This window comes from Cydia strobilella, chromosome Z, assembly GCF_947568885.1.
Source record: "Cydia strobilella chromosome Z, ilCydStro3.1, whole genome shotgun sequence".
Classification (NCBI taxonomy): Eukaryota; Metazoa; Arthropoda; class Insecta; order Lepidoptera; family Tortricidae; genus Cydia; species Cydia strobilella.
Window position 1 is genome coordinate 39,468,421 of NC_086068.1, and position 22,350 is coordinate 39,490,770.

At 41.0% G+C, this 22,350-nt stretch overlaps 3 protein-coding genes across 5 annotated transcripts in view; 2 read left to right on the forward strand and 1 right to left on the reverse strand.

The window, feature by feature from the left end:
- Positions 1-6,286, reverse strand: LOC134754908 (serine/threonine-protein phosphatase 2A activator-like). Its single transcript, XM_063691381.1, has 2 exons — positions 6,150-6,286; positions 1-1,055 (listed from the first exon to the last, which is right to left on the reverse strand). The coding sequence occupies exon 2, from the start codon at positions 1,053-1,055 to the stop codon at positions 66-68; it is 990 nt and encodes a 329-aa protein (XP_063547451.1). The 5' UTR covers positions 6,150-6,286; the 3' UTR covers positions 1-65.
- Positions 1-22,350, forward strand: part of LOC134754837 (DNA replication licensing factor Mcm7) — a 425,513-nt gene that overhangs the window by 326,873 nt on the left and 76,290 nt on the right. The window lies entirely within an intron of this gene.
- The window catches only part of LOC134754920 (beta carbonic anhydrase 1), a 24,430-nt gene continuing 7,984 nt past the window's right edge, over positions 5,905-22,350 (forward strand). The window contains exon 1 of one of the 3 annotated variants that reach the window (XM_063691397.1): positions 5,905-6,138. In XM_063691397.1, coding sequence (XP_063547467.1) covers positions 6,046-6,138 — 93 coding nt within the window. In that variant the 5' untranslated portion in view covers positions 5,905-6,045. The remainder of the gene's footprint in view (positions 6,139-22,350) is intronic. The other 2 variants (XM_063691395.1, XM_063691398.1) reach the window with 2 other exon arrangements.

Below are 22,350 nucleotides of genomic sequence, written 5' to 3' on the forward strand. Positions count from 1 at the left end.
ACTGACTGACATACACGGAATACATATATATTGCAGTTTACACTTTTACAGTCCGAACTTTTTGTTCACTGATGTAGGGGGAACCGACGTATGGGAAGCAGGGACCCGAACATGATATGCTGCACCACAGGGAACTTGCTGAGTACTTCTTTTTTGTACATCTTAATTAAACCTTGATTGATTTTTGCCCATGAGCCGACAGAGCTTATGCTCCATAGTTGGTTAGAATGCTCTGCAAATGGACCTTTCTTCACTTCTTTTATGTACTTTAAGCAAGAAAGAAACATGTATTCATCAGCATATTTATCAATGATGTCATCATCTAGAAACTTGACAGGAGGATATATCTTTGGCTGATCAATGAGCTGAGCGCTTCCCCAAATAAACGGTACAAATTGGTAGTCATCTAAACTCCACACACCATGACTACCTGCCGGCTCCATTCTGTATGTTTTCTGCAATCTTCTCACTATATTTAAGTACTTGTTAAATACCAGGAATACAGTTGCCACATTATCTTCAGCTTGAAGAAAACCTATTTTGTATAAACAACAAAGAAACATTATGAAAGCCATTTCATGACCTGTTCCATAATCGATCCTGGTAGCGTTGCCAAAACTCTCCTCTAGGTAAGCTTTGATCTCTGCTATGGCAATGTGCAGGGATTCATGCATCATTTTTTGTAGCAATGTTGTTGTGTTGGATTTGACTTTATCAAGCCAATCCCTAAAAGCTTGGTTTCCAAATCTTTGAGGCTGCTCAACGGGAGGAAACTCATCTATCATTTTATTTATCTCTTCCAGCACATGTAATAGTTGCATCACATTGTTGTTCACTTTGCAGTCAACTGATAAAGGTTTGCTTTTGATAGATTCATTGATTGTCGCAATAAATCCTGTATATTCCATATATGCCTCAGACTTCTCCCAAACAGCCATGTCGGTGATAGTTTTAACAGCCTTCTCTGGCTCTTGGAAGCGATGGTTTGGGGGCACAGATGTAACTATGTGACTTTCCATTTTTTTCCCATCACCGATTACACACTCCGAATTCATCTGAAATGTATACATATGTATTGTGTGACTATGCATAATGGATGTTACACACCTTCTTAAGCCGCGTTTTCACTTAGTGTTCCGAGCAAGCATTTTGTTTTGAGCAAATATTTGCTCTTCCTATTTACTATTGGAGCAAGTGTTTCCATGAACCGAACAAACGAACGATTGCTAGCTCAGCACTGTTCAGAACACTAAGGGAAAACGCGGCTTTTTAATATTATTTTGGTAGCACTAAGGAGTATAGGGTATTTGACTGTATTTAAAATAAATTATTTCACACCATGCATGAAATAAAGCAGCAGATAATTATTAGAAAACATAGATAGGTAGCAGTTATTTTAAAACACAAGTTCTATTTAAATAATCGGATAGAAATATAAAAAGTAGGTGAGTTGACCGTGACGTCATTGTGTAATGTTTCATATAAATACCATATTAGCGTTTGGCGTTTTGAAAGTTCTAATAAGTTTTTGGCAAAAATTACATTTTTGGTGCAAGCTTTTATCGCTGACTGTACTTTTTTTCCACAAGCAACTAATACTTATCGAGACAATTCTAAAAACCTCAAACACAATTAGGTTGCGTTGTTTTATCAAAGTTCCTATGTCCAATTGTCCACCTCCTGTCTCCATCATCAGATCAGCTCGATGGTACCATAATATTGCATTGTCACACGACTTACATATGTATGCAAATTTTCAGCTTCATCGGAAACCGAGAAGTGGGTCAAATTTAACTTGCAAGATTTGACCCTTACAAACATGTTACATACATTATATAGGTACATTGCAAGTTAAATAAAAGATTGTAAAAAAGAAACAGATTCGACTAGTAGGAGACCTATGACGAAAACAAAAATTAAAACTGCTTAACCCAAAATATTTTGTAAATACTAAGTAGGGAGTCTAATTTCCTTTAATTTTATTTTTAATCACTCTTTTTTTGGTATTTATATTTGTAAAAATATTTGCATAATCAAAAATTTTATTTTATATGATTACCCTAAGAAAAAGTAGTTACTATATAGTCTGTTTCATATAGGTTTTAAGAGAATGTGAACAAAAAAACCATTGATTGAATTTGATTCTGTCATTAAGACAATGAGCACAACATTTTCTATCTACAGAATATCATTGGTGAAAAACAATTAAGACACAGTCTGTCTTTTTTGTTTACATCCTTTAACCTTTTGGACGCCAATGACCGATATATACGCACCGTAGGTTCAACGCCAAAGACCGATTAATCGGTCATATACCACTGAGCAACATAGACCTACATGCATATGCATAAAGTTCAATTTCAGTTTTGACACTTCGGTGACGTGGCGTCTGGATGACTGCTTTTGTGTTTTACACGGCGTCGAAAAGGTTAAGATTCAAATAGAGTAGACTATAGGTTATAGAGACTGATGTTGTCATACATATAAACCTTCCTCTTGAATCACTATCTATTAAAAAAACGCATCAAAATCGGTTGCGTAGTAGTTTTAAAGATGTAAGCATACATAAGGACAGACGGACAGACAGCAGGAAGCAACTTTGTTTTATACTATGTAGTGATTACTTGCTGTTTTTGATTACCATGACAGTGTTGAAATACATGTTAATAAATTATGTTCATAAAATACTACCAAATACCTATATTGATTGTTAGGTAGATATTTCGCTTTTTAGCGATAAGACCGCCTGTTGTTACCTAGTCTTAAGCTTGTATTTCCTTTTCTGTGTACTTTTTTAACTTTATGGTGCACAATAAAGAATATTTACTTTACTTACTTACTTTACAAACTTTTGACAGCGTAGCGTAGTAGAACAGTCACCTGCAATAATATGTTACTCTTCGAAGGCTGCAATAGTACATTACTACAGAGGCTGAGAAGTAAGGGGTTGCCGGCTGAATGCATATATGCATATATGCGGATAGTTATGAGGGCGACAACCTTTTATTTATTTCTAGAGAAACTAAAAGTAAATAAACTAGACACAAAATACAACTACTTAGTACTTACCACTTATTATCTTCATCACACGTGTCGTATATTTTACACATGTAGTTTGTCAATTTATTACACAGATTTTCAAGATTTATTTATGTATCTTTGATTTTTTTTTCGCCTTGCATCTGTCGTTTTAGCCACATAACTAAGTTCACATAGTTTTTTTATGTTGATATTATGCTTCACATACATCGTTGCCTTAAACTTTAACTTAAACTTTAAGGCAACGATGTATGTGAAGCATAATATCAACATAAAAAAACTAAGTTCACATAGTTTTTTTATGTTGATATTATGCTTCACATACATCGTTGCCTTAAACTTTAACTTAAACTTTAAGGCAACGATGTATGTGAAGCATAATATCAACATAAAAAAACTATGTGAACTTAGTTATGTGGCTAAAACGACAGTCAGAAGGATGCAAGGCGAAAAAAAAATCAAAGATACATAAATATACCTTTGAACATTTGTGTAATAAATTGATTAACTACATGTGTAAAATATACGACACGTGTGATAAAGATAGGTACAAGTGGTAGTTATATTTTGTGCCTAGTTTACTTTTAGTTTCTTTAGAATTAAAACTTTGATTTCGTGGAGATTTCTTTATTTATTTCATTGCATGTTTGAGAAAAGCACTATACATACATCGGCGTGAAAAGGGGTTGTCGGCCTCATAACTATCCGGCCTCACTACGTTCGGTCGTATATATGCATTCGGCCGGCAACCCCCTACTTCCCGGCCTCTGTAGTAATGTACTATTAATATTTTCGTCGGAACTCATATTAAATAACACAATCAACATAAATCCAATAAAACAGAATTACTTACAGAAAAAAAATGTCCAACTTTGCTTTCCAAACGATTACAAAAAAACCGGCCAAGTGAGAGTTCGTTTAACTCGCGCACCGAGGGTTCCGTAGAAACTTTAAATTTTCTTATGTAACTATAATCACGTAAGACTTTTGACCAGAATCATAAGTAATAAGCGTAATTGTGTAAAGCCCCATCTATCGGCAAATTGGCTTACTAATTTATGCGACCTGTATGTATGTTGGTTTTTCTGGGATAATTCTTTATCATGAGAAACAATTTCAACAATTTGTGTTTTATTTCAAAGAAGGTGGTTTTAGTGTAATCTCATAGATATCTCAAGTATAATAAACACCCCCAAATGGGCTTAAATTGCAAATTAAATTACAAAATGTTTTTTGATAATTAAAAAAAAAAGTATTCAAGAGAGGTGTGATTATATTTTTCCTGTAATATTTATGATAATGTTATAATTGTAAAAATTTCTAAATTTTTGGTTGGTAAACTTCGGAGATAGGGGGGGGGGGGGATGGTATTTTTTTTACATTTTCCTTCATGTCAATTTTTTTTTCAATATGAAAAAAATAATCTAATATTCAGTTTGAGCTCTTTCAAATGAGATTCCCACTCGACCTAGCAACTAGACTTAGAAATTTTGCCCCCCTCTTTATATTGGACATTTTTCATAATTAATAAAAAATATATTTAAAAAAAATTACACTTTCAATGTGTTTGGGTTAGCGTTGTTCATGACCATTCCAAATTTCAAATCGATAGCTTAAGTAGTTCTCGAAATATTTAGCAATGTAACAGACAGACAGGCAGGCAGACAGACGGTCAGAGTCGCACCATAAGGGTTCCTTTTGTATTTGGTACGGAACCCTATATACCGACGCGTGTTTGAGTAGACATATCTACCGTTAATATTTAAATGAAATATTTTATAAATGTGTATTTGTAAAATAAATTGCAAAATATAGCAAACATCGGTTATTGATTTTGTAGTGTATAGATGCTGCTTATGTAAGTGTATTCCAATGATATATAATCGATGATCTTATGAATAAAGTGTAGTCTTATTTAGAATCTGATTGTATCAATATGTCTCCCGACTTCCATTCTCATATGGCGATCCTGCCAGGATCAGACCGCTAAAGGATGACTTATCATTAGGATGATATGTGCCGGTGCTGTAGTGGCAGAATGTTATTACGAGAAAAAAACAAATATAGCACACAGTTTTTTTTAATGGCTGAGTGCCATGATGCTGTATCAAAAATATATGTGAAAAGGAAATTTAAAAAAGAGCTACTTCCCAGCCTAGGCCTGCAACATTGTATGAAATTTCATTAAAGACCTCTCATCTAGCCACACCTGAGACTGATACTTCCCAGCATAATATGAAGAACATAATATCAATATTTCATTGCATGTTTGAGAACAAATATGAGACACACTCTTATGGCTCTACAAATATGATCATGTCAAATTTTTGCGGCGTTCGTTGTGTAACATATTATTGCCGGTGACTGTACATACCTATGGGCAGGGAATAGAAATTAACGATGATTGTTATCGAATGATTAATAATGCTATAGACATTTTCTCATGCACTCTACTAACACACAAGCCACGGTAATGATTCGCCACCACGGTCACTCACTTAGATGGTTGTCACATTGGTCCGCACTTATGTCCGGTGCTGCGGTTTTTAGTTTAGTACTGCAGAATCTATATTTGTATACAAAAACCGCATGGTGTAACATAGTGGGTCCACGTCTCCGTGCGAAGGTGCGAGTCGCACGCCGATTCGTGCTTTCGGACGGAGACGCGGTGCACGCCGCAGGGTATGCCACACGAGCTCCATAGTACCGTACGGATTTTTTGTTCATAAACGCGGTTCGTCGTGCAGCTCCGGACGAAGATATGGAGAAAAACCGTACGGTGGTGCGTCATCGCCGCACGCGAATTCGTCGCTTCGTACGCCGCAACGAAATGCGGCGTCAGTGTGACATCCGCCTTAGCTCAGCTACGATGCGATAAGCTCACTAACGAAGGTCATCTATGTCAATCTGACCAGACTACATCCCGTCCACAACCAAGTTTGATGACTTGCAAACGTGTTATATTAAAAGGAATTTAATGTTTGTGTTAATTAATAATTAATCGAAATGGAAAGGATTCTTCGAGGCATCATGAGATATCGTGTGTTGGACCGATCGAGCATGGTGAAACAGTTTCAACAAGTCAAAGACAATCCAGTGGTAAGACTGACCTTGTAGTTACAAATCACACAGGTTCCACAGAAGTTTTCTCTGCAATTTGTTAGAAGCTTTAATAACGATCAAGCCTTTGTTAAATTCTGGTTATTCCGAAATATAAAATTGCATATACGTTGATGTCATTGATGACATTGACAATACAATGTCATCATAAGCATTAGCATTCCTCATGCATTCCTGCATTATCATTGGTTGGTTACGAGCACAAGCATAAAAATTACAGGTCTGTGGTTACGAGGGAAAGTTCCTTGCATGTTCCTTGGTTCGACCTATGTTGGTTCGGTCTATGTTGGCTGGTTACCTGTGGCTGTGAAAAAAGCTGTATTTTTCTTTTGTAAAGCTCCCTTCACACTCGTGCGCGAATCGCGGCTCGAAGCCGCGAACGCGAGTGTGGAGTTGATTTCGCAGATCTGCGACGCTCGCTACACACTCGCGTTTGCGCATTCGCGCCGAGATTCGCGCACGCACACGCGCACATGTGTGTGGGGACTTAAGGTCCCTCCACACTCATGCGCGAATCATTGCGCGAAGCCGTGAACATGTGACATGAGTGTGGAGTCTAGTTCGCTAATCAGCGAAATCGACTCCACACTCACGTTGCGGATCGCCGGCACCTTAGCCGGCACACGCCACGCCAACAAGCAAACAATGGGTTGTTTTCCTATTCACGAGATATATTATTAGCACATCGTTTACAAATATGTATTGATGTAAAAGATAGTTCAACTGCAAAAATATAGTTGGTCAAACCAAATTGTCAGTAAATAAGAACAAAGAAAACTATACTCATCCTTTTCTTTTGGGTGCTAGTACTATATAGTGTAAGACAAAGATAGTATGATCCTCTCTGTCTATGTTTGAAATGAGAGTCCTTTGACAAACTATAGTTGGTCAAGCAAATCTTGTCAGTAGAAAAAGGCGCGAAATTCAAATTTTCTATGGGATGATATCCCTTCGCGCCTACATTTTTTAAATTTGCGTCCTTTTTCTACTGACAAGATTTGCTTCACCAGCTATATATCAAACATTAAACATTTTTGGCAATTTGAGACAATAAGTACATTGTGAAAAAGTTAAATATTGCAAACGAGAGTATAGCGAACAACGACGGCTTGCCGGAGCGATTTATAGACTCGAGTTTGCAATATTATTACGCCTCGAGTTACACACAATGGTTTTCATCATACATAATTTAAAAAAAAACCGACTTCAATGGGGGATGCCGTTGAAAGATTACTCATGATTGTTCGATTGTTCATTGCGATTGCGGTTGCGATTACTCATGGTTGTTGTGTGCTGTTGGATTGTTGATGGTGCACTCTTAGATTCCAGACAATGAAATGAAAAAGACAGCATCTTTTGCCTTATTATGTAGAAAAGGAGGTAAAACCACCCACTTTTCTAGTAGCATTTCGTTTCTATAAGGGTCACAATTCTAACCTAACCTAACCTACTTTTCTGATAGAAGTTCTGTTCTGTGAGAATCGCAGTTCAAATTCAAACACACCCACCCACCTAACCCACCTTTCGAGTAGCATTTCCGGGTCCGAGTCTGGATTCGGATCCGAGTCCGGGTCCGTGTCCGGCTGTCCGGGTCCATGTTTGGGCCCGAGTTCGGTCTGGGTCCGGGTCCGAGTCGGGGTCCGGGTTCGGTCCGGGTCCAAGTTGGGGTCCATGTCCAGACCCGGGTCCGGGTCCGAGTCCGGGTCCAAGTTTGGGTCTGGGTCCATAGCGAAGAGAACAAATCGCCAAACGTGAAATTAACTAAGCGTCATTGAAGAGTTCCGTTCTGATCATCATCAGCAGTTCCACTTCATCAAATGTCACTTTTTTAAATGTAAATGCTTGATATTTTGTTGATGAAAATACTAAAATCACTATATGTATGACTTGCTTGACTTTGACTTATGGTTCTATATCCCCTAGATGGGGCAGAGGGCATTCACAGTGCTCCGCCATCCCGTTCGGTCTTGAGCTTCGCGCTTCATTTCGCTCCACGTCTGGCCAATGGTCGCCGAATCTGCGATGATCGTCCGCCGCCAGGATTGCTTAGGGCGACCTTGTTTCCGCTTTCCTTGGGGATTCTAGTCTAGGGCTTGCCTCGGAATGTGATCCGGGTCCCTTCGGAGCGTGTGGCCGATCCAGTTCCACTTGCGGCGTTTGATCTGCTGGTCGATCGGAGTCTCACCGCAACGTTCCACAGATCTACGTTGGATATTCTCTCGGGCCAGTATACACCGAGGATACGGCGAAGACAGCGGTTGATGAAGACTTGGAGCCGACGCGAGATGTTGTTAGTGACCTTCCACGTCTCACATCCGTACAGCAATACGGTTCTCACGTTGGACCGGAATATCTTGAGCTTAACTCTCCTAATCAGTTTCCGCGATTGCCATACCGGACGGAGCTGTGCGAAGGTTGCTTTCCCCTTGGCGATTCTCGAAGCGATGTCCTCTTCGGTCCCTCCTGTTTCCGACACTACACTACCGAGGTACGTAAACTTGTGGACCTTCTCCACCCCCTCTGTGCCGATGAGCAACGGACACGAGCTCGTCGGCCTCGACGCTCCGCACCTCATTTCCTGGGTCTTACGGATGTTAATCTTTAGTCCCACCTCCAAAGCGTCTCGCCGTAAATCGTCCAGTTTGGCTTGCATGTCGGCGCGCGTGTGGCTCAAGAGGCATAGGTCATCGGCATAGTCCAAATCTTCCAAGACGTTGGACAGTCCCCACTCTATGCCGCGGCGCTTGCTGTTGGTGGTGTTATTCATGATGCCATCGAGGACGACAAGAAATAGGAGAGGTGAGAGGAGACACCCCCTGACAAACACCCGCATGGACTGGAATGTCCTCCGAAACGAGGCCGTCGTGAGTCACCCTACAAGAATACTTCCTGTAGATGGCCTTAATCATGTTCGTGATCTTCTCGGGGACTCCAATTTCACGCAGCCGGTCCCAGATACAGCTCCATCGCAGCGTGTCGAAGGCTTTTTTGAAATCCACAAAGTTCAAGTACATTTCCCTCTGCTATTCCTGTTCGAGTATTATGCGCAAGGTGTTGATCTGGTCCGTACACGATCGGTTGGGTCGGAATCCAGCCTGCTCTTTGCGAAGAAGAGGTTCGACGGTCCTCGACAACCTGTCCAGGGTGATCTTGCAGAGCACCTTAGAAGGAATCGAGAGGAAAGTGATGCCTCTCCAATTGCCACATTCACTGAGGTCTCCCTTTTTCGGCACGGTGATAAGAAGCCCTTTGTTCCAGTCGTCGGGTAATTCTTCGGCTGACCAGATGTTCCGTAGTAGGGGCGTCAGCGTGTTCGCAGCGGTAGAGACGTCAGCTTTCAGCATTTCCGCTGTGGTAAGCCTGATGGCCTTCACTACACATCCATGTCCAGGCGGCAGGTGTGTCTGTACTAACGGGGTCGTTCGGGACTCGGAAGATCTGCTCAAAGTGCTCCCGCCAGCGTTGAAGCTGCCCCTCTGATGTCACAATCAACTGGCCTCTCTTGTCCTTCAAGGGCTTCTTCTTCCTCTGGTTCCGGTTTCCGGCCAAGGTCTTCGTTGCCTTGTACATCTCCCTGAGATGGCCGGAGTTGGCAGCGCGTTGGGCGGAATCCGCAACAGTATCAGCCCATACTCGTCGGTCGTGACGGGTACTGCGGTAAATTTTTCTGCGTATGTGTCTGTATTGTCGCCTCAGGTCTTCACGCACTACCACGTCGCTGGTTATCAGTTGAAGATGGAGTTGGCGCCTTTCTTCAATGAGGTTCCAGGTTCTCTGTAACATCCAGTCCTCACGTGTGTATGTTTTGTGTCCAAGAACGTCAGATCTTGTCTCTGTATAGGCCATTTTGATGTGGTTCCACTCCGCGTCGACAGAAGTAAAAGAGTCCGTTTCGAGGACGGAGAAGCGATTACGCAGCTCCAGCCTAAAGGCGTCGCCTACGTCTGGGTCCTCATGGATCCCATCATCAGAACTGCGTTTTGACAAAAACGAGACCAATCTGTATGTATATACTTACAATCAAAAAAAGAGTTTTCAAAATCGGTCCAGAAATGACGGAGTTATGGAGTAACAAACATTAAAAAAAAACATACAACCGAATTGAGAACCTCCTCCTTTTGAAATCTTAAAGTCGGTTAAAAAATGAAGTATATAGACAAAAAACTGTTAAATTTTATAATACTAGAAACTTCATAACTCCCTCGGGAAAACGCTTTTTCTATAGTTCCCGGTAAGCCTGCGTTCAATTCCACATTTACTGAGCGAGTGTGATGAAAAGTATTTTTCACCTCAGCAGCTCGAACTCCTCCTCGAGCTCCTCACTCCTGGGAGTGACGAAAGTGCGACTTTCCTCACTCCAGAGAGTGAAACAAAGTAGCTTTTTAATTTAGTAGTGAAGGCCATGAACTGCCACTTCATACTTCTATTACAAATTATTTCTTTTTTTGTTTCTCTGTATTATTCTGTGTAATTTGAAATACATTTTAACCTTTAATTAGTTCTCACTACTGTGGTAAAAAATTATATGTGCAACACGAGAGCAAAGTTATTTTACATCTCGTGTTTTTGATTCCCTCGCTACGCTCAAGATTCTAACTGAGAATCATTCGCTTCGCTCGTGATTCAATTATAGGATCTTTCGCTTTCTCGGGACTCAAATAAAAACTCGCAAGAAAAACCAACTTTTCTCTCTTGTTGCACAAATAACTATTTACATGTCAAATATTGTTAACGATGTTCTTACCCAAGTAGCATTTCAAGCTGTATAATAAAAGCTTTAATTAAGTTTGTTTGTATGGGAGCCCCACTTAAATATTTATTTTATTCTGTTTTTAGTATTTATTGTTATAGCGGCAACAGATATTCATCATCTGTCTGTGAACATTTCAACTGTCTAGCTATCACGGTTCATGCATGGTTTACCGTTTCACGAAATATTAAGAGCCCGGTTACGATTTTAGTCGCAAAAATGTAAAGTTGATAGATTTCTTCTGTGAAATTGTACACCTTTTGTTACCTCATTGAAATAACAAGTACTGGTTTCTATTAGCACGACTTCTTATCTTTCCGTTTATCAGATCAATTTTTTGAAAAAAGGCTTACTAAATTAGTAATGATTTTTTTTCTGATGGACGTTTAGGTAAACGCGTGTAAAGCACTGATTTTGATGCTCTTATTTGTAAATTTCGTAAAGTTTGGACTGCTAAACATGGTAAATTTTTATTACATATATTCTGTACTTTAGGTTTATCAGATTACATTGTTGTTATATGACTTAGAGTTCGAGGAAATGAAAGTTAAACGAATTCAATTTTCTCCAGAAATGACCTCAAAACAAGTGACAATTTCTCCGAAAATCTACTTATTTTCGACGTAGATTGCATACTCAAATAATCTGCAATGTTTACTTAAACTGTTGCTGTACTTCATTTTATTTAAATTGCAGCTTTTATTATCTGACGATTTTTTAAAAACTTCCCCTTTTACTGGTATAACACCGGTGACACGCGCTCGCGGCCTCAGTCCCGCGCGGGAGCTGGTAGAGGCAGGACGTTTGTTGATCGGCTCCGCACGTTGCATCGACGACGACGAAGTTATTTATCATTGTGTGCGTCGCTCGCCGTGTAAAAAGTTATATTTGTTTGCGTGTTTGGCTGTACTGTGTGCGTGTAAACTGCGACCAGAAACTTTAATCCTTGGGTTGTAAGTACTTGTTTATTAACCGCCTTCAAAAAAAGGAGGTTCTCAGTTTGACCCGTATGTTTGTATGTATATGTATGTATGTATGTTTGTTTGCGATTATCTCGCATTTGGCTGAACCGATTTTGATTCGGTTTTTAGAAAAGTGTTTGTTACATTCTGGAGAAGGTTTTAGTATACATAGAGCTGAGCTGATGCTGAACCCTGGCTGTACCTAGTGGAACGCAGGTTTAGTGCAACATAGGCACACGCTGTTTTGGTCTTCCGACACGTCTTGATGAGCAATTAGGAGAGCAGTACCCAAGATGGAGCTGATGCTGAACCCTGGCTGTACCTAGTGGAAATCAAGTTTCGTGCAACATAGGCACACGCTGTTTTGGTCTTCCGACACGTCTTGATGAGCACTTGGGAGAGCAGTACCCAAGATAGAGCTGATGCTGAACCCTGGCTGTACCTAATGGAACGCAGGTTTGGTGCAACATAGGCACACGCTGTTTTGGTCTTCCGACACGTCTTGATGAGCAATTAGGAGAGCAGTACCCAAGATGGAGCTGATGCTGAACCCTGGCTGTACCTAGTGGAACTCAGGTTTCGTGCAACATAGGCACACGCTGTTTTGGTCCTCCGACACGTCTTGAAGAACACTTGGGAGAGCAGTACCCAAGATAGAGCTGATGATACAAATACAAATACAAATAATTTATTGAAAAAAGTATTGTACAGAGGTTTATCTTAAAGACTAAGAGTTGTTAGTAGAGGAAAGTGGTTTACGAATGCCTGAACTAGGAGTTCCTGTGTTTCAGGCAGCGAAGGACAAAATTAATCAATTTTTAATTATTCACTTAATTATAAATTAATAGTAGTACTTACACAATAGAAGTCTTATCGCCTTAACAAAATGGGTCTTAAGTATTAAATTTCAAAGTACACAATCATGTTACGACTATTAGTAGGTTCTCTGTATCATCGTACGTCATATTTTGAAGGGCGCGTCGTAGAGTATTCTTACAACAAGCATAGCTAAGTGGGTATAGGTCTAGTTTTACATTTAACCTGTTGTACAAAAATGGGCCCAAGAAGACAAAAAATCTAGATGAAAATACGTGTTTCCTTTGAACGGTTTGAATACCTATTATATCTTTGCGCCTTTTGTTTCTGTATTCAGGGTTGAAAGGAATTCTGGCGTGCTGCTTTAGTGTTGTGCTTAATATATATAATTGACGAACAGTTAGTACTTCCCATGATTTATAAAGGAGGTCAGTAGGGTATAAAAATGGGCGGGAAGTAGCTACCTTTAGTACTGCTCTCTGGGCTCTTTCTACGGTTAGTAGGGTAGTTTTAGCTGTATGATGAACCCTGACTGTACTTAGTGGAACTCAGGTTCATTTATTGTTATCAGAACTTCCACCCCCTTTTAACCCCCAGTACCTACTGCATGTTAAACGTGTGGTAGCTCTGGTCAGGTGCCTGCTTCATCTGGCAGCCCTCCAGGTGTTCCAGGTCTTGAAGAACTCAACCTGCCTACAGCATACTCTACCAACTTCAGATAAAAAGAGTTTTACCCCTGATCCGATGCGTCCAGCAAGGTGTTCCAGGTGTTGAGCTGTCTCCGTCATACACTACCCACAACACGCTGAGCGAGTGTTACCCACCCTTTGCCCTTGACCCTTTGCACTCAGCAGCACTCCAGGTGTTCCAGATCTGGAGCTTTCCCCATCATACACTACCAGCGGCACGTTGAGCGAGTGTTACCCGTTACCCCTGACCCTTTGTACCCAGCAGCACTCCAGGTGTTCCAGGTCTGGAGCTTTCCCTATCATACACTACCAGCAGCACGTTGAGCGAGTGTTACCCCTGACTCTTTGCACCCAGAAGCATTCCAGGTGTTCCAGGTCTTGAGCTGTATCTATCGTACACTACACACTACCAGCGGCATGTTGAGCGAGTGTTACCCCTGACCCTTTGCACCCAGCAGCACTTCAGGTGTTCCAGGTCTTGAGTTTTCCCCATCATACTCTACCAGCGGCACGTTGAGCGAGTGTTACCCCTGACCCTTTGCACCTAGAAGCACTCCAGGTGTTCCAGGTCTTGAGCAGTATTCATCGTACAACCAACAACACGTTGAGCGAGTGTTAGAAGAGCGGAGAAGAGCGGATGACTTTAAGAAATAAAAATTATTATACACCCTTCCTAACAATTAAGACTATCTCCATAATATCAAATTCCATCCAAATCGGTTTTATTGGATCCCATACAAATTTCCATTACCCCCCCCCCCAGGACTCAAACTATGTCCATACCTCATTTCATCTTAATCGGTTCAGCGGTTATTGATTCCCCATACAAATTTCCACCCCCTTAAAGGGTGAGTTCTTGAATAAAAAGTATTCTATGTCCTTCCCCGGGACTCAAACTATCTGTATACCAAATTTCAACAAAAGGCTAGTTTTCCCTCTGGGTTGGAACGTTGGAAAGTCAGATGGCAGTCGCTTTCGTAAAAACTAGTGCCTGCGCCAATTCTCGGGATTAGTTGCCAAGCGGACCCCAGCAGACTTCCATGAGCCGTAGCAAAAAGGCTGGGATAACGCGAGTAAGATGATTATATATATATATATATATATATATATAAGATATTGCCTTAGTGCAAATCATTATCATCATGCTATATAATTTGTATATGTATTATATGAATACATAGGTAAATTGTTAAGAGTAATAAACGATTATATCAAATTTACCGAAAGTTTTATTTTAACCTAATTAAAGTTATAAAGTGACGCATAATGTTGCGAAAGTATCAATATTGTTTATGCGGTCGCGTTATTTTAAGCAGCGGCCGGCGTTCGGTTACTGTGTAAAAGTCGTATCTTCGCGCGTTTTCTAATCGACTACGGGCTCTTAACAACATCGTAACAGTATTTGACATGTAAAAAATCATTTATCCATACAGTGTGTAAATCTAATACGGGCGATAAATTAAACCAGATATATAATTTATTCGTTTAATCATTAATTAAGAAGTTTTTTAATTTACACTTAATTATGACCCCGTAATTATTATTTTTTTAATTTACCGAGCAGCAATGTACTGCAAACATTAAGAAACAAGATGACATGACATTACGAGATACAATCAATCTTTAAGTAGTATGGCTCCATCGGTACTGTCGATGATTTCGCCAACGTCAAAGTGGGATCCACGTGGGATCGAATTAATATTTCTAGATTTTCTTCAGCCAGTGTACGGTAAATAAAATTATGGGCCTCTAGGGCTCTAGCCAGACACGGTTAGAGGTAGAAATACCAAATGCTCTTAGAGCACGACGATGTTCGGTAGTTCGTTGTTGTTGTCTCGTAAAACCGATAGCTGGATTTTACGAGAAGCACGTGGACTACCGGCCGTTGACTCCAAAATGGTGGTTAAACACGCTTTGAGATTAATTCTCCATTCACTGCACACTACCAAATTAGATTACTGTATAATAAAGCTATCGATATTACACTTTAAACAATATTAATGAACAAAAAATAAAGGAATTAATCACGAGGCTACTATCAAGATGGCGTTCGAACCGGAAGTCCATTACGAGATACGAGCTTTTTAATAGTAACTGCCAACAGTGCCAACAAGCGTTGACATTTACTTTAAAACGCTCGTATCTCGAAACTTGTGTGGTGTTAGGGTTGCCACCTTTTTTCTATACACACATAGTATTTTTGTCAAAATATTGAAAAAATATAGTATAAATATAAAAAAAAAAAATAGGACGCCGATTTGAAGCGAATTAAAAATCCAAGTCGAATTAAATATCGGTGACATTTAACAGTATAACCCTTTCTTGAGTGATGAAAATATAGTATTTTTCGTACTATATTGTTTTTGTATAATATATATTACAATTGACTGAAATATAGTACGACATTTTTTTAAGAAATCGAACGTTTTTCCACATTTCATGCGAATGCAGCCTGAAAATGGCGTGGCCGGCAGTCGTGTGCCAGCTTTGAGACGAGAAGGCTGTGTCGCTCGTCGCTCCGTGCCTTCCTTGCACTATGTTCGTTTATGCACAAGCAAAGTGCTAATATATCGGAGTTATTGTGGCCAAAGAATAAATAACTGCAGAGCGCTGATTTGGTTGCGACGCGCATTAGCGAGCGCAACACGGTATTTTGCGGTCTATTACAATGAATGTAATGATAATATCCGTATATATATATAGGTAAATGAAATAATATATTTAATTAAAAACGTACAGGGAATGGTATATATACAATCATAAAAAATAACTTAAACTTATCTAAATTAAACAATAAACTACAAAACTAACTAAAATATTTTATTCAAAAAGACCTCCGCGAGCTGTACCGGGTGTAAAGGTATCCATCACACGAGCTTCAAAGGTCCTCTCCCTAATTCTATGTCCCACCTCCCTAATAAACGCTATGGCGTCAGACCCCCAACACCCCGTTGTCTCGAAGGCGAGGGGTACAAAATAATAACTTGCCTCGAGCATGGAATATTTCGCTCTCTTTCTCAACGCTGCCGACTCTGCCGCAGCGCCAGATGTCTACACCGTCCGGCTGAGATGTGACGCGGCGAAAGTGCTGACGCACGTGGCGACCCACAGTAGGCACTTCCCCTTCTGCCATGGCACCAAGGCTAAACCATCCGGCCTTTTGCCATCGGTGCGACAGAGGCCCGGTGGTTTCAGAACACACGGTATGTTCGCGGATATTAGGGCTCTCCGGACGATGTCATTAAGCGCGAGGTGTCTGGGAAATCTTCCTGAGCAGCGACAGCAACTCAATGCGTGATGGCCATTAGCTTCCACCGTGGAGCCGCAGATGCATTTGTGAGATATGCAAACATCGCAGCCCAGGCGAAGAGCTACAGCCACACGCATTGAGTCACTGTCGAGGAGTGTTCCCAGGTGAGGGGAAGGCAATGTCTGTAACCACGCTCCCGCTTCTACTTTTGACACCGACCGGAGTCTTGCCAAATCCACACCCGTAGCAGCACTCAAGAGGCGGGCAAGTGTGTTTCTGGCACCCGCGTCATCCCACGCTCTCTGCTCGCGTAGAACCTCAGGCACGGACGCAGTTGGGTAACGATCTGACGATATTGCCAGCGCATCGCTAACAAAGGGAATCGTAACCCTGTCTCCATGACAATGTAACATTTTAGAGACAAGGTCAACGACCCCATGCGCTGACGCTAGAAATGCTGGCAGGCCTACGTCCCTCGCGCGCCGTAAACCCAGGCCACCATGGCGTACAGGCAGAGAAGCTTGAGTCCACTGGTCATCAGAAAGGGACACATTTAAGATGGTTTCTGTTGTATCCTTTAAGGTGTCCTCAAAAGAAGACACCTCATCAGGACACAACCACGTCGGAGTGGTTCTTAAAAGGTACGTTATTTTTGGAACCGCCAAACACATTCTAAGTAGAACCAAGGCGACGTGGGTACCTATATTAATGAGGCGCTCCCGGGCGCGCAGAAGGAGCCGTTTCCTGGCCTCTATTGCATCCGGGATGGCGTCTGGGAATATTGAAATCAGAAATCAGAAATCAGAAACATTTATTGTTCAAACTGTGTAGGTACAAGAAGTATAGCTAGGTACATTTTTTTATGGGTATCAACAGTTTTACCCTTTTCGGGCATACAATTTATTTTATCTTAAACTAAGTAATCTTAAACTAAGTAATCTTAAACTAAGTAATCTTAAACTAAATTTTAATATACATTTAGGTTTACAGAGTTATAAAATTCTTTTAGGTTATAGAAGACTTTGTCTATTAAAAAGTTTTTTAAGCATCTTTTAAAGGTATTTCCTTCGAGGCTTTTTATTTCATTAGGCAGATGATTAAAGACATTAATAGCGGATATGAATGTGCTTTTTTTATATATTAAAGTGCTAGCTCTCGGAAGTACCATATTATATTTATATTGCGATCTAATATTATCTTTGCATGAGCGCTTTGTGAAATGTTCAGGGTGATTTTTTACAAATAGACTTAATTCTAATATATAAATGCCGGTAAGTGTCAAAAAGCGCTTTTCCCTAAACACGTCACGTAGCGATTCATCTGTGTACATTCTAAAAACAGTTCTTAAACATCTTTTCTGCAATATGAATGTTTTATCAACATCAACAGAATTGCCCCAAAAAATTACTCCGTACGTAAGTAGTGGGTAGACTGTTCCATAATATGCAATGATATATAGTTTTATTTCATGTGCAATGATAACTATTTTTTCGGAACAAGTTTCTGACAATATCGATAAAGCATAACACCTACTAGAAATCTTTTTATTTATCTCGTTTATATGTGCCTTCCAATTTAAATGCGTATCTATTTCAACGCCGAGAAAACTAACATGGCTTACGTCATCTATTGAGGTATTCGCATTTGACACTACAACAGATTCAGACACAGTTTTATAATTTCTAAATTGTATAAGTTTAGTTTTATCTAAGTTGACATGGAGGTTAAGGCTGTTTAGCCATTTTAAAACTGTTGTTAGGACACTGTTTATATGGTCTTGCATGCTTTGATAAGTATTTTCAATTGAGAACAAAAGAGTAACATCATCTGCATATAAAATACACGGTACATCAACTATATTTGGAAGTTCATTTAGGTAAATTAAAAATAGAAGTGGCCCGAGAATACTACCTTGGGGAACTCCAAATTGAACCTTTTCAAATGATGACTGTACCTGTGCAACTGTTTTTGTCTGAGCATTATAACTAACAATTTCTACAGCCTGCTCCCTATTGTACAAATAAGTGTAAAATAGTTGAAGAGCATTTCCTCTTACTCCTATATTTTCGAGCTGTTTTAGAAGAATGTCAAAGCTTACGCAGTCAAAAGCCTTTGACATATCGATCAAGAGGGAGGCACAAAGGTTTTTTCTATTTACGCTCTCCCATACAAGCTTTAACGTTTCGAATATGGCTGTTGTAGTGGATTTCCCCTTTTGAAAGCCAAATTGGCATGAGTTTAGAATTTTATTTTGGTTAAGAAACTTTGTTAATCTACTGTGTATCACCTTTTCAAAAATTTTAGAAAAGCTAGGTAATAACGCTATGGGTCTAAAGTTGCTCATATTGGTTTTGTTTCCTTTCTTGAAAAGTGGTTTTATTATTGCTTTCTTGAGGTCATCGGGGAATATTCCAGTTTCAAGCGTAAGATTTATAATGTGCACAAGAGGGTCTGCAATATAGTCCACACATGATTTGACTACTTGAATTGGTATGTTATCGTGACCCGAGGATTTTTTATTTTTCAAAGAGGACACAATCTTTTTAATTTCACTACAATCAACCAATCAACCCAGCCCAGCAGGAAAAACGTGGTGCGTGAAAGTTCTTTGAGACCGGGAAGCAGAGTCTGAAAAGAATACAAGGAAGAAGAAGAAGTGGGGCTGCAGCAGAAAAATTCACACTTGGTCGCGTTCACCTCCAGACCCATCTCCTTAAGACGTGGAAGAAGAAAATCCAAGTCATGCTTTACAAGATCAGGTTTTCCTCCCAATGTCCCGTCGTCTAAATACCATGTGTTAAGAGGTGATTTTAAAAACGGTATTATCTTATGGATAGCGAGGCTGAAGGTGAGCGGCCCGAGTGGATCTCCCTGCTGCGCACCCACCTGGGAAAGGATCAAGGAGTCGTTGTAGAATAGGTTAGACGGGGAATGAGGTTCAGAAAAGGGTATAGAGTTAGGGTAAGCAGTTACCGTGGCCTATGGACGCCTGCAACACCGGAGATATTACACGCGCGTTGCCGACCCTTTAAAAACCTGTACACTCCTTTTTTGAAGAACCCCATACTGTAGCCCCTCGGGAAAACCTCGGCAGCTCATTCCACAGCCGAAGCGTACGCGGGAGGAAATTCCTCTTAAACCGCACAGTACGCGACCATTTAGGTGCTAGGGTGTGAGGATGAACACCCTGCCGATGGCGAGCGGTGCGGTGATAGAAAGCGGCCGTTGGCATCATGTCAAACAATTCTTCAGAGCACAGCCCATTGTACAAGCGGTAGAACACGCATAAGGAGGCGAAGTCTCTCCTTAGACTTAAAGGTTCAACACCGCTTGTGAGTTTGGGATCGTCGACGATTCGTACAGCGCGCCTTTGGACTGAGTCGAAGGGTCCAAGCTGGCATCCAGGTGCTCCTGCCCAAAGGTGACAGCAGTACTCCATATGGGGTCTGACTTGCGATTTATATAGCAGCAGTCTTTGCCCCGGAGTAACGTATCGCCGTGCTTTATTGAGCACACCGAGTTTTTTGGATGCCAGATCAGCCTTCCCTTCCAGGTGGCTACGGAATTGGACGTCACTGGAGATGTCGACACCGAGGATCCCAATACTCCCTGACATGGTAAGGGCTGTGCCTTCGAACTGTGGGACCACAGTAAATGGGGTTTTCTTAGCGGTAAACGCGCAAACTTGTGTCTTGGTGGGGTTGAATCGCACTAAATTGTCCCGGCCCCACACCGAAACTCTGGATAGAGTGCCCTAGTGCTGCTAGTGCTACTAAGAATCGTCAGTATTCTCCATCCTAATCCTAACATAAAAAGATATCCTAAAATATCGATTCCATCACGTCATGTTTTAGTATCAACAAATTTTCCCAGTTTGCGTGACGTAGTACAAAGTAAAACTTCTATACAAAAATATTTGGGACATGTTTTATATATTAGCATTAGGATTCAATATATATATGCTAGTTATTCTGAGTTGGAAGAACCCAAAAAGGTGAGATTTGTGAAAGTCAGGTTTTCAATATATGTGGCGTTTTCAACCAAACGGGTACCTACTTATTGTTGTCAATACGACGCTATTTCCATAAAGCTTCAAAATGAAATCAACCTTATCGACAACCGACAATGTGGTACCTTTTAGTGCAAAACGCCACATATTTTTATAAAACGTTAATAAACTAATTTATTAATAATACTGAATATCTGGGAGACCGAGCTTTGCTCGGAAAACATAAGTAAAAACTCAAAAATGCTCGTTTTACCAGGATAAGACCTAGCTAGATCGAACCCCTTACATCAAATTTCATCGAAATCGTTAGAGCCGTTTCCGATATCACTGAAATATATTTCGGTTATATCGGAATCGAACAAGAATTCGAAGAAGAAAAGGTATAAGAAAGATAAGATAACACAAAAAGGACAAAAAAGTACCCCTGTCGTACCAGTCTCGAACCCGAATCCTCTTGCACGTATTTCCACGAACATACCGCAACGCCATTGCAGCATAATACTTACACTGCATGAAATTGTCTACTACAAGCATCACGGAAACACTGTTTGCATGTGTGAGGTATTGTAGGAAATAGCATGACAGAAACACTCTGTCGACATTAAAGGTGGTTTTTGCACAATGAAGTATTCAATGTTTATTATAATAGTTCAATATTTATGTAAAGAGTGCGCTAAAATACTTTTAAGTATACAGATACCAACACTATTCCACAAAAAAATAAAACCTGAAAATTTGCGAAAGTGACGGCATCTAGCGGGGTTTAAGCTTTGGGTAACCTAGTCGAACCACCTTATTTTTGTCAAGCTCGAGTTCTGATGATGAGACCCACGAGGAACCGAGGGAACTCCTCAAATGTGAAATGCATACATATAGTGATTTTTGTATTTTCACCAACAAATCCAGAATTTACATTTAAAAAAGTGACATTTGATGAAGTGGAACTGCTGATGATGATCAGAATGGAACTCTTCAATGACACATAGTTCACGTTTGGCGATTTGTTCTCTTCTTATGGACCCAGACCCAAACTTGGACCAGGACTAGGACCCGGACCCGGGTTTGGACATGGACCCCAACTCGGACCCTGACCCGGACCGAACTCTGACCCAAACTTGGACCCGGACAGCTGGACACGGACCCGGACTCGGATCCGGACCCAGACCCGGGCCCGGAAATGCTACTAGAAAAGTGGGTTAGGTAGGTGGTTGGGTTTTGAACTGCGATTCTCACAGAACAGAACTGCTATCAGTAAAGTAGGTTAGGTTAGGTTAGAGCTGTGATGTTGGCGGGGACTCCGCCTTGGGACCTCGACGCAGCAGTGCTCGCTGATGTTTATTGGCGTGTCACTGAGGCGCGGGCCGAGGGGATCCAACCACCTCTGGAGGAGGTCAGACGGTGGAGACTTGACTCCCGTCGAGTGCTCCTCCACAAGTGGAATGAAAGGTTGGAGGCGCCAAGTGCCGGCCACTGGACTGTCGAAGCCATCCGACCCGTTCTGGAGCGATGGGTCAAAAGAAAGGGGGGGTTCCTCTCCTTCCACCTTACCCAGGTCCTCTCGGGACACGGTTGTTTCGGGAGATACCTGTGTAGGAGGGCGAGACGGGAACCAACGACGCAGTGCCACCACTGCGGCGACGCTGAAGATACAGCGCTACACACGCTGGCTGGATGCCCAGCGTGGGCGGAGCAGCGGGCCGCACTCGTGGCCGCAG

Coding starts and splice junctions, on each gene's coding strand:
- LOC134754908 (XM_063691381.1), bottom strand. CDS start 1,055: ATGAATTCGGAGTGTGTAATCGGTGATGGGAAAAAAATGGAAAGTCAC.